Here is a 13,852-nt window from a genome sequence, read left to right on the forward strand (position 1 = left end):
ATACCGCATGTCTGTGGGGGAAACCAGAGCACCCGGAGGAAACCCACGCCAACACGGGGAGAACATGCAAACTCCACACAAACACCAACTGACCCAGCCGAGGCTCGAACCAGCGACCTTCTTGCTGTGAGGCAATTGTGCTACCCACTGCGCCACCATGTCACACAATTCATATTTATATCCATGTAAAATTGATATAGATAATGCTTACACAGCACTAATAATCTGAGAGTTTGTGATTGGCCAAGGAAATAAAAAAAAATTTAAGACAACTAACCTATATTTAAGTATAAAGATATCTTTTCCAAAACTTTTAGAGGTTTTCCATGACCTTATGAACCCTGTTTATTGCATATAAGTGATGTCTATGTGTACACGTTTAATAAAACCATACATTTGTAGGACAATCATGTCAAAATTATTTAGAAACTATTTTGTAAATAATATTTATTTAAATATTTAAATTGTGTAATAAATCTGGATGACTTTAATTTAGAATTGTTTAGTTACTTATAATGTATTTGACATTTTAATTCTTATTTTTTTATAGGTTGTTTTTGTTGAATAATGTATGCCAGAATACACAGGAACTGGTTCAATATAAAAAAAAGTCAACCAAAACAATCATGTCAAAAGTATTTAGAAGTCATTTTTGCAAATAATCTGGATTACTTTAATTTAAAATTATTTATTTAGTTAAAATGTGTGTAATATTTTAATTATTGTGTAATTTATCTTATTATTAGTCATTATCATATAAACCAAATGATGCTTAAGGGAACTCCGCAGGTTTTGGAACAGTTATTAACTACAAAACAATTGTAAAATATAATACCAAACAATAAGTATTCTATATATACTGTACACTGATGATAAATAAACGACTCACCTGAATGCGTTCGCATGTGTCTGGTCAGATGGGTTTTTTGGGAACTGGAGTACTCGCAGTAAATGCACTGGAATGGACGCTCACCTAACAGAAGAATCAAATAAAGCCTTTAATTTCCACATATAATTGTCATTTCAGCAGTAAATTATATCACGCTCAAATGTCTAGCAGTGTTTCCATCCAGAAATGAATGTTCCAGAAGTTAATGTGTAAAACTGTAATCATCAGTGAATAAATCTGCATCTTCATCAGTGCTGCACAGAAGAGCATCACATCCTCAGCTGCTGAAGCCTCTGCACAGATATCACAGACAGAAGCACACATGCACACCTGACTTGCACTGACAACACACACACTGCTGTTTCACACCTTGTAAAAAGGGGCATACCAGGTCTCCTTTAACCATTTTATATGTGATAATCTAAAGTGCATATAAAGACAGGAGGATGGAAGTATGGCTAGTGTGCATCTGGACGCTGTGTGTGTTTGAGACGCACCAGTGTGAGTCCGGATGTGCTGAATGTAGTTGTTTTTGCGGTCAGAAAAGTATGAGCACTGGCTGCAGGTGAAGAGCTTGCTGGGAAAGTGGTTCCTCAGGTGTTTCTTCCAGTGGTACTGACTGATGGTGGTGTACGCGCAGATGGTGCACTTGAACACCCGCTGGTCCTCGCCCTCTTTAGTGTGGTGTTTGAGGTGCGCCATGTAGTGGTCGAAGCGGTTTGTGTTGTAGCCGCAGCGCTCGCAGCGGATCACGCCTTTAGAGTTGCTCTCTGCGCTCTCAGCGTTGGGTACGGAGGTCTGCGGTCCTGCATCAGCGCTCAGATCCTCATCAGAATCTCCACCGTTCACCACCAGCATCTTCTTGGCTCCGTGCGTGCGTATGTGCACTATAAACTCCTGCTCGTTCTCACCCTGATACTGGCAGGGTTTGCAGAAGAAAGGTTTTTTCTTCTTTTTGCTGGATTCCAGGATGGCGAGCGTCGTTCGCTTTTGTTCTGCCGATGCAGCATTTTCGGTGCTTTCCGTCTGGTTTGGTGGACGTCCAACTCGCACGATCTCTATCTCCTCCAGCACTGGCTCTGGCTGTATATGTGATGCTTGTTGTGTGTAGAGATCTTCAGAGGTGTCCATGCTGTATCTCACGACGGCGTCGTTGTCTTCTTCGCTGTCGGAGTAGCTGCTGCAGGCCACGGTCTGGAGCTCCATCATCTGCTTCCCCTCAGTGCTGTATTCTGATGCAGACGCCTCCGCGGACACCACCACATTCGCCAGCATCACCAGCTGAGGAGCAGACACCTCGTCATGGTGCAGATCCGGCAGGAAGATCCCAGAGGCAGTGGGAAACACCGGCTGAGACATGCTGGACCACTGAAACACACACACACACACACACACACACACACACACACACAAAGGTTATTTTAGTAAATGAAAACTAAAACTGTTAGTCAAAATACATGTTCCTTAACTTAAAACTAATGAAATTAAACAACTTAAAATAAAAAATATTAATCGCCTGAGGCACGCACACACACACACACTATTGGTCAAAATCTGGTCAAACCCCCCCAAAAAATTGATCTTTAACTGAAATGGAATAAAAAATTCAGAATTAATGAAAAACTAACACTAAAACTGAATAAGAGTCACTGAAAACCCCAATAATATAGAAAATAATAATCATCTGAGACAAGCTGGGCGTCACGGTGGCGCAGTGGGTAGAACAATCTGGTTCCAGTTTCAGTTGGTGTTTGTGTGGAGTTTGCATGTTCTCCCCGTGTTGGCGTGGGTTTCCTCCGGGTGCTCCGGTTTCCCCCACAGTCCAAACACATGCGCTACAGGGGAACTGATCAACTACACTGGCCGTAGTGTATGAGTGTGTGTGTTTGTATGTGTGTGTGTGTGTGTGTGTGTGTGTGTGTGTGTGTGTGTGTGTGTGTGTGTGTGTGTGTATGGGTGTTTCCCAGTACTGGGTTGCAGCTGGAAGGGCATCCACTGTATAAAACATATGCTTGAACAGTTGGTGGTTCATTCCACTGTGGCAACCACTGATTAATAAAGAGACAAAGCCAAAAAGAAAATGAATGAATGAATGAGACATGCTGGACCACTGAAGCAAACACACAAACAGGTTATTTTAGGAAACAAAAACGAAAACGATTGGGTCAAAAAAACATTTTCATAAACTGAAATTAAAACAGATCTGAATAAATGAAAATCTAAAAGTAAAAACAACACGAATAAGAGTCACTGAAATAAAATAATGATTAGCAAAAACAATAATCGTCTAAGACATGCTGGAACACACACCAAGGTAATTTTATTAAATGGAAACAAACTATTGGTTAAAAACATCTTCAATAACTGAAATAGAATAAAAATCTGAATAAATTAACTAAAACTAAACAAATAAAAGTCACTGAAAAACAAACTTATGCTCAGTGTTGGGGTAATGCATTACAAGTAACGCGAGTTATGTAATAATATTACATTTCTAAGCAGCGAGTAAAGTAACGCATTACTCTACAAATATAAGGAACAATATTTGAGTTACTTTTTAGTTTAATAAATAAGCTTTTTAAAAAAAAATTAGGGGCGTCACGGTGATGCAGTGGGTAGCACGATCGCCTCACAGCAAGAAGGTCGCTGGTTCAAGTCCCAGCTGGGTCAGTTGGTGTTTCTGAGTGGAGTTTGCATGTTCTCCCCGTGTTGGTGTGGGTTTCCTCCGGGTGCTCCGGTTTCCCCCACAGTCCAAACACATGCGCTATAGGGGAACTGATCAACTACACTGGCACTAGTGTATGAGTGTGTGTGTGTGTGTGAGAATGCAAGAGTGTATAAATGTTTCCCAGTGTTGGGTTGCAGCTGGAAGGGCATCTGCTGTGTGAAACATATACTGGAATAATTGGCGGTTCATTCCGCTGTGGTGACCCCTGATTAATAAAGGGACTAAGCCAAAAGGAAAAAGAATGAATGAATAAAAATAAATTGCTGAATTAAAATTGGTCACAATGAATCATGCAGTGAATGAGAGAAAGTGCTCATTACATGTTTTGAACACATGGAAGAAAAGGAAAAGGGGATTATAGTCTCAATGGACAGCGATTTTACCTAAATAGTACAAAAGTAGGAAACACATTGCTTTATACTCTTAATAATCTGTATATACACGGCATGTATAGCTCTGGACTAAGATAGCATTATTCTACAAATATTTGTCTTAATGTGTTTTTTGAAGGTAAATGTAGGTGTAGGTTATACAGTGCAGTGTGTTGTTAATTGCAGCGCTCCTCTATTAAAAAAAGAAAGAAAAACAAGTTCTGAAGGAGATCAAGCCTCAGGCAGGTAATACAAAATAAGGCAAAAGTAATTCAAAAACAACATAACGCATTACTTAACATTAAAAGTAACCAAGTAATGCAATAGTTACTTTTGGAGAGTAACTCAATATTGTAATGCATTACTTTCAGAAGTGACTTTCCCCAACAATGCTTATGCTCCATGCTAGTTTTAAAAAGCACACAGCACCACCTGTTGGACAAACTTAGAATCCATTCAGTAGAGAATCGGAATTAATTAATTTATAAACTATTTTATCGTTATCGTATATATTTAATTTGCATTGCATATAAAAATTTATATATTATTATAGTATATATATATTTTTAAATGCCCTAAAAAGTTTATATTTAATACATGATTTACTGCTTATGCATTTTACAATTTTAAAAGTGTGTGTGTGTGAAGTGAAAACAGGACTTTGAGTGGACTTTTGGCTTCTCTGACAAAACACAGCAGCTGAAAAGATCAAATCAAACATGAGATAAAGCGACTCGGCTGAGCTGCACTGATTCTGATTAACTCAAGAACACAGCAGATTACTCATTTCTCCAAACTATAATAAACAGATTAACTCTGGGCTATTTTAGGAAATTACAGCAGAACGGTATTTATATTCCAGCACTTCAGTGGTCCAGACCATGTATGGCAACATGCTCAAACTACACTGCAATAATGATTTCCTTACTCAGTGTTTGTCTTGTTTTTAGTCCAAATATTGAAAAAAAACATTTAAGAAACATTTCCAAGACAAGTACAAAAATACTGTCTTGTTTTCAGAAATAAAATGTTACAGTAACAGTTTAGTGTACAATAACATGTCCACAATAACACAGTTTAACCAAAAATACTGATATTTATAATACTAATTAATATTAATCTAAAATAATCCAAAACTAGTAGATTTCACACTTCTGATGATTTTTTGTGATTATAATGTTATTATAATGAAAGTCAATGGGGCAAAAACAGCACCAACACAACCAAAGGGGAGTCGATCAAGAGTGTGTTGATGAGTTTATGAAAACTTCCAAAGCATTTTTCAAAATATGTGTCAAAATGAGATTAGTCAGCAGAATTCATCACATTTACTGAAACACGGAGACAAATGAGGCCAAATTAAGACTCAAAATTCTCCCAGAGTGAATAAAAACGACAACAAAACTGTAAATAAAGTTATTGTACAATACAAAGATCTAAACATTTGAAAGTGAAACCAGTGTTTTCTGCAATTAATAATAAGATTCCTTCTTACTTAAAAGTCCTGAAAATAATTAAAATAAAAAGGTTTCTTTATAGAAAATAAAAACTACGAAAAAAAACAATCCTTTGTTGTATTTTAGTTTATTATGTTTTAGTTTATTATTTAATTCATTTTACATAATGCCCTTATTTATGTGTAATTTTATTTTTAAATCTGTTTTATTTTAATGTGAAGATGTAATGATAATGTCCAGCTGTTGTACATTACTACATGTTCAATAAAAAACAATACAAAGAAAAAAAAGGATTAAAACTAAATGATACAAAAAGGGTTACATAAATAAAACAGCCCTCATTACAGGAGGAGATTAAATAATCATTTACCTCTGTAGTATTTTTGTTCCTACTATAGATATCAATGGCTGATTTTCCCCAACACTCTTCAAAATATCATCTTAAGTGTTCAACAGACAGAAGAAAACCATGAACGGTTATAAAAACACTTAAATAGTGACTAAATGGAGAGGATTATTATTATTAAGAACAGCTCAGGATAAGTGTGTTGTTATTGAACCATACTTTGACTTTGTATTTCTCTAAACTTGTTTTTAACTTTAAAAGAAGACTCTTTAATTAGAGTTATGTATAACACAGCAGACTAAATGCATGTAATGCAGTATACTACAGAAAATATTTACAAATATATACATGTATCTTGCTATACTGACATACTAAGAAAGACAAACAATCTCAAACTCGCAGTGTGCTGTCGTGTGTGTGTGTGTGTGTGTGTGTGTCAGAGGCCTGTGTGTGAAATGTGTGTTCGGCCATTTTAAAAACAGCACCACCAACTTCAGCCAGCGGCAGGGGAAAACACAGACGGCTGAACTACATCTGCTTTCCAGCAAACCTCACAGAAACTCCACAACACTGAAGATCTTCAGCTGAGCGCAAAATCTAGCGTCGCCTGAACGCAAAATCTGCGTTAATCTCAACAAACACCGTCAAAAACAGCACTGAGAAACTTTGACCTTGTTGGACAGTTCCAAACACGAGCAACTGGAGCACACAGACACGAAACACGACACACACCACCGAAAACACCCGAGTTTTACACACACACACACGGGTAAAACCAAAGGAGAGTCGAAATGTGGAGATTTAACGTCACGGAGAAAACCCCGAAAACACTCAAAGTTGATTGAAAGTAGCGGATTTACTCAGAAATACTAAAAAAACTGTAAGATAATGTTAAAAAGTCGTGTAAAATCTGAACACTGGTGTCTTTTGACGAATAAAGTTAGATTACGGACATTCAACACGACGTAGAAAGTGTTTTTCCGGAAAACACACACACACACACACACACTGAGAGAGAGAGAGAGAGCTAGCGTTAAAACAGACAGAACTTGTGGCTAACTTTTTACACTAATGTTAAAGTTAGTCTATTAATAAGCAGATTAATCGAGCCGGACTTTCAGCACTTTCTGCTGTTCTGAGAGTGTCTGTGCGAGTGTGTGTGTGTGTGTGTTTCGTTAGCCGTGGTCCTGAGATCAGCCCTGGACAGCGCCCGCCTCTCCGCCCTCAGACTCCATTTTCACTCTCAAACTTCAGTTTTGGTCCAAAACGACGCAAACTCACCGTCAACCCCGCGGAAACCGAGCGCAAACACACACTCATACACACTCCTTCACTCACCGGCGGTGGACTCGTCTTCGGGCGGTGTGTTTCTCAAAGTAAACTTCGGTCCAAACTCTCCGTCTTTCGCTCGAGGAAGCGCCACTCACGCATTCCAGCACATCGCGCATCTCGCGGCGGAGTGACGTCAGCACGCACACGCGCGCTCATTCATATTCATCGATGCAAATTTACTCACCAGAAAACCCTTTTCGAAATAATTAGAACATTATATGAACACAGTTAAGAACAGTACTATTGACAAAGCCTTGAAACTAAACATTTTCTTTGAAGTCCCGCACACTTATTCTTTAAGTAAGCAAACTGCAAAATTTTATTTTGTATTATAAAAATCATTTTTTGTTTTCTTATTTGTATTGTTTGTATTATTGTATTTAAGCATTAATAAATAAATAAAAATTTAATTTAATCTCATCAGCTCTTTCAGCTCTTTTATCAGTTACTCAAAGACTTATTTATTTATTTAATTATTAAATTATTTAATTATTTATTTGTTTATTTATTTATTAAATTATTTATTTGTTTGTTTATTTTTTTATGTATTCATTTAATTATTAATATTTATTATTTATTTATTTATTTATTTAATTATTTAATATTTAATATTTATTTAATAATTTTTTTATTTATTAATTAATTTATTTATTTATTTAATATTTATTCATTTATTTGTTTGTTTATTTGTTTGTTGTTGCCCATTGTCTGTTGTTCAATTTTACTACCAGCAGCAGTCAGTAATGCATGATTATCTGCTGTCATGGCTTTTTTCCCCCAAGCATTTTCCCAAAATATGTCAGAATAAGATTAGTCAGCAGAAATCATCATATCTGCTGATACACAAGGAAAGATGAGACCAAATTAAGACTCAAAATCAGCCCAGAGTGGAGGAAAATGACCCAACAGCACACACGGGTTAATAACAATACAACAAAAATACAGGTTATTGTACAACACAAAGATTATATAAACATTTAAGCTGAACCCAATGTTTTGTGGCATTTATAATGAGATTATTCCTCATAAAAAAGCCCTGAAGATATTGAAAACAAAAGATGCCATCAAGCGTCTCTCTTTTATAGAAATATTTGAACAACAGGAAAACTCTAGAGCTCCTTATATTTTAATCTTTATCTTATTTCATCTTTATGTCATGTTATTATTTATATAATTGAATTTTTGCACCTGCTCTTTTATTGTAATGTGAAGATGTAGTGGTTGGGCATCATCATTATTATGCTGTTGGGCATTCTTATGAAACACGTGTGAATGAGTAAACATAAGGCTTCTGGATTAAACTGTTAACATGTTTTAATGAGGAATATATTTAACTAAAGGTTTGTATAACTGCATAGATCGTGACACAATATTCCTGACACTAATACGTGCTTCAAACACAGCGGCTCTAAAATTAAAACACTGCTAACAATTTCCTTCAGAATTTACAGTGACTTACTGGCAGAAGTTCACCAATAACTTAGTGTAAATCAACTACAGCAAAAGTAATTGATTTACCATTAATCTTGCTCTATATGTATTTACAGTATTGTATATTTTTACTGTACAATATATGTCAATCAGTGGCGTAGCACAAAATAAAGCAAAGGAAATATACAATATTATAGCTAATACAGACAATTTTCACTGATAAAATGCCAAATCAAAGAGGAACGTTTTCAACACAGACTTAAAAACAGATTAAACAGACCTGATACAGAGGGCCTGAGCACTCCACAAGCTAGGACCAGCTACTGCGAAGGCACGGTCACCCCTGCATTTCAGCCTTTGGTTAGATGACCGAAGAGACCCACCAGGCTGATGCTCAGTCAACATGTCTGACAGATAAGAAGGTGCCAGGCCATTTAGAGATTTGAAAACCAAGAGAAGCATGTTATAAGGGGCTCAATTTTAAACTAATTATACCCAGGATAAGGTTTTCTGACTAATCTTAAAGTATAATGAGTTACAATAGTCTAATCTAGTAATAATAGCATGGATTATTGATATTCAACATTTTTTCTAGATGGAATAGATTTGACTGTTGTTAAAAGTGGAAGCTGACAGAAGCAGGGATTTGACCACTGCATACATCCGTTTGTCAAAACTCAAGCCATCATCCAGAATAACACCCAGAGTTTTCACCCAGGGCTTTATAAAAACACTTAATTTTTCTAGATTAACCATTGGGGCTCTGGAAGAGTTTGACAGGTCGAACAAAATCATTTCACTCTTACTCTCAATAAAATCTAGAAAGTTCAAAGATAACCAGTCTTTCACATCCGGCAAGCAGAGCATAAGGGTCTCTAGCCCTGTTGAGCTTAGGTAGATTTGGGTGTCATCCGCATAACAGTGAAAAGACAGACCATGTTTTCCTAAAAATAAAGCCCACAGGAAGCATATATAGTCACAATGGACTTACAAAAATACAAGATATATCCAAGTGCAGCAATTTAAGTTCTCATAAAAAATAAGGGGACAGGCCAGGTACAAAAAATCCAACAGAGACAAAAAAAAGTACAAAACAATAAACAAAAGTGAATTAAACAATGCTTAAACAGGAATTTAAAAACATAATCATACATGAAACAACGTGAACAAACAAACAAACCAAACCGAGGAGTCAGGAACAGACTAGAACCAGATAAAAGACAGACAAGACAGAACAGACTCGTGTAAACAGAATGCATGAGAGAACAGCAAAGATCCAGACAAACACAACACAACACAACAGAGCTTATAAAGACAACAATAATTAGACAATGACAGACAGCAGGAAACAATTAGTGATCACGTGAACAACTACAAAATATGAACAAAACATAATTAGAAGACCACACGAGAGCAGCAGACTTGACATATATCAGGAGAAAAGAACAGGGGCTAAAATAGATCCCTGGGGAACACCACATGACCAATGCTGCCTCAGATGAGTGAGTATCTCCAATAGTGACTTTAAAACTGCCATTGAACAAATAGGATTTAAACCAATACAGTATATTTCTCAATGCAACTTCAAAATACAGTAAGATACTGTATAACTGTCCTACGGTAAAGCTCAGCTCATATTACAGTTCAGCTGGCCAGTAACAGTAAATCAATGACAGCAAAAATGCTGAATTTACATGTACAGCACTATTAACCTTGTTGTGTTTGTATTTACAGCATTGCCTAAAATATACAGTAATATTTACAGTAACAATTTTTACAGTGCAACTTCAAAATACAGTCACATAACTGTCCTACAGCAAAAATCAGTTCATTTTACAGTTAATATGGTGTAATTTACACTGCTACAGTCATTAACCGTGCAGAAACTCTCCTGTCTGTGGGTTTCAGTTCATTCATTCATTTTCATTTCGGCTTAGTCTCTTTATTATCCGGGGTCGCCACAGTGAACCACCAACTATTCCAGCATATGTTTTACCCAGCGGATGCCCTTCCAGCTGCAACCCATCACAGGGAAACATCCATACACACTCATACACATGTGGACAATTTAGCCAACCCAATTCCTTGAACTGTAAGGGAAAGCGGAGCACCTGGAGGAAACCCACTTGAACACAGGGAGAACATGCAAACTCCACACAGAAACACCAACTGGCCCAGCTGGGACTCGAACTAGTGACTAGTGACTTTCTGTTTCTGTTTTCCTGCGCCACTGCATTTTCATTAAGTGCTTCAGTCTGGTTTCAGAAGCACAGAGCCTCTGATTTTTCTCTGGTTGTTGTTATTGTGAAACTGCAGGACTCTCCATGATCACTCTCGGCCACTGAAAGACCCTTTCAGAGCTCATTTGTGTAAATTAGCTTTTGTTATTATGCTAATTCAGTTTCAGTGTCAGTGTGTTCCTCCAGTGAGAGCATGCAGGCGTGTGTGTGTGTTCTTTACACTGTTGATGCTGTCTGGACTGCTGTGATGGTCTCGAATGTTAAATTACACTCATTTGCTCTTGAGTGTTTCGACTCTCAGCAGTGATTATAAAAGCACGCTGAACTGAGCTGAACTGAACTGAACTGAGCTGAACTGAACTGAACTGAACTGAACTGAGCTGAACTGAACTGAACTGAACTGAACTGAGCTGAACTGAACTGAGCTGAACTGAACTGAACTGAACTGAACTGAGCTGAACTGAACTGAACTGAGCTGAACTGAACTGAACTGAACTGAATCATGTCTGCCCACATGAAATTATTAATTTATAGTAACTATATAGTGTTTTTGTACTATAAAGTGTTTGATATAATAGTATTTACAACACTTTGTTAATGATAACTTTATTATTAACTATAGTGAACTGATAAACTGTAATAAATACTGCAGTATACTTTAGTTTCACTGCAGTAATGTTGTGCATTGCAGTATAATACACCTGTAGAAATAATAATCTGCCAATGGGGTCAGCAAAATAATCTCATGTCATGAGGAAAAACGAGGTGATTTCACTTGTTTTAGAGAAAAAAATCACTTTTCTTTAAATCATTATTTCTGAAAACAACACAGTTTGTTTTGCTTGTCTAAAAATGCTTCAAGCGGCACGGTGGCGCAGTGGTCAGCACTGTCGCCTCACAGCATGAAGGTCGCTGGTCCGGCTGGGTCAGTTGGTGTTTCTGTGTGGAGTTTGCATGTTCTCCCGTGTTGTTGTGGGTTTCCTCCGGGTGCTCCGGTTTCCCCCACAGTCCAAACACATGCACTATAGGGGAACTGATCAACTACACTGGCCGTAATGTATGAGTGTGTGTGTGTGTGTGTGTAAGTGAATGAGTGTGTATGGGTGTTTCCCAGTGATGGATTGCAGCTGGAAGGGCATTCACTGCGTAAAACATATGCTGGAATAGTTGGCGGTTCATTCCGCTGTGGCGACCCCTGATTAATAATTGACTAAGCCGAAAAGAAAATGAATGAATGAAAGTGCTTCTTGATTTAAAAGTTTTTAGATATTCAATCTAGAAACAAGAGAAAACTTTAAATAAGAAACGCATTTTTGCAGTGTCTGCTGCTGTGAACTCCAAAAACAAAACAACACATGAAATCATAAGAATTTAAAATAGTCAGTAATGTAATATAGCGCATGTAATGTGTTTTGTCAAAGCACTCATCTCATGGATATCTGCGTTGTGTACATCATCAAGAGTTGTTCATACTCTCAAAAACATATTTTTTTTGTTCATTCAAAGTACTAATTTAAAATAAGCTGAAACAAAACAATTCTTGAGATTTTTTTATGTTCAATCCACATAAACTTGTTAAAAGAGTTAAGTTAACTTAATCGATTTGTGTTGGGACAACATGAATGAATTGTGTGGAGCTCTGCATTTTCACAGTGCACTATAATATTCTGTCATTATTTAGCGATTCATCATGCTGTTTCATTCATTTGTTGAACACAACGGAAGATTTACTGAAGAATCATTGAAACAATAGCAGTGTTTCTCTCCTGCAAGTGATGTCAATGGTTGCTTTGCTTTTAAAAAGTGAGGAAACTGTCTTTTGGATGTGGAGCTGTGCCTTAAATACTGTGTGTAATTTTCCTCTGTGGTCACAAGGTGGCGCTCGACATCTAAAAACCACTGACAGTGTGACAGCATATGCGACTCATTTTAACGCAGATATTTTCGTTCCACTTTTTAATGTTTGGTGTAAAAGACATCAGAGAAGACAGACACAACTGTCACAGTAGCTTCATATTTATAATAACTGAGAGTGAAAACTGTAAATTAATATTATATTGTTAAACTGAAAGTTAAAAAGTAATTTAAATAAATAAATTCATTTAAAAAGAACTATATTTCTAACATTAAAGTAAATATTCAATAGATTAAATAAAAGTTTTTAAAATATTTTAAATTCCTAAATCGTCAGTAATTGCTTACAAATGTGACAAATTCAGCTGGGTTTCTCCAATAATGCAAATACTATAATACTGTATAGTACATATTGTAATGTTGTGCATCTGTTGTGGTGATACTATGGTAACACAACACCTACTGTAATGTAAACAAAAGACCCAGTCATGCAGTTTACTTTAACTATATGGTATATTATACTACAATACACCACCGTTTACTGTAGAACAGTCTAAAGTATACTACAGTATTCGTTATAGTTTATTAGTTATTATAGTTATATAGTTTATTGGTTATTATAGTTATCATTATAGTTTATTAGTTATAATTAACTATAGTGAATAGTACAGTATTGATTGGCAAGGTGTTGTGAACACTAATATATAACACACTTCACTGTAGTGTTTACTACTGTATTTCTCAATCGCGTTGAGAGCTGTTATTTTTACTCTTTATTATTATTTTTACTGAAAAACACACACAGTGCCCCCTAAATCCGTAACACAAGATGATGGACCACATATTAAAGTTCTATTGAAAGTACTCAAAACTCTACACTCCCCCATCTGACAAAGAGTGAATGTCCATAAACATTAAATAAAAGGCATGCTAAATATGAATGAGTTGTTATTTACAATCACAAGACGGAACTGGCGGGGACAAACAATACAGTAAGCTATACATGAACAGCGAAATACATAAATAAACCACAAAGCTATGAATAAAAAAAATCAGAGGGCTGTTATTTTGTAATAGCTAATCACTTCCGGCACTGACGCGCTATGCAGATCTATACTGTATATGCTACGCCAGAGTGGATGTGGCAGAGCGTCTACAGATCAGCGGGTGCAGGAGTCTCGCGGAGACGCTGATGATGCACTGT

At 36.6% G+C, this 13,852-nt stretch overlaps 1 protein-coding gene across 1 annotated transcript in view; it reads right to left on the reverse strand.

Annotated features, from left to right (window-relative positions):
* The window catches only part of rest (RE1-silencing transcription factor), a 15,166-nt gene extending 7,929 nt beyond the window's left edge, over positions 1-7,237 (reverse strand). Inside the window, 3 exon segments of the mRNA NM_001353866.1 lie at positions 890-973; positions 1,387-2,257; positions 7,130-7,237. Of these exon segments, the coding sequence (NP_001340795.1) occupies positions 890-973; positions 1,387-2,248 (946 nt within the window). The 5' untranslated portion in view covers positions 2,249-2,257; positions 7,130-7,237.
* Positions 7,238-13,852: the final 6,615 nt, after the last annotated feature.

Source organism: Danio rerio, chromosome 14, assembly GCF_052040795.2.
Source record: "Danio rerio strain M-AB ecotype USA chromosome 14, GRCz13ab, whole genome shotgun sequence".
Lineage (NCBI taxonomy): Eukaryota > Metazoa > Chordata > Actinopteri > Cypriniformes > Danionidae > Danio > Danio rerio.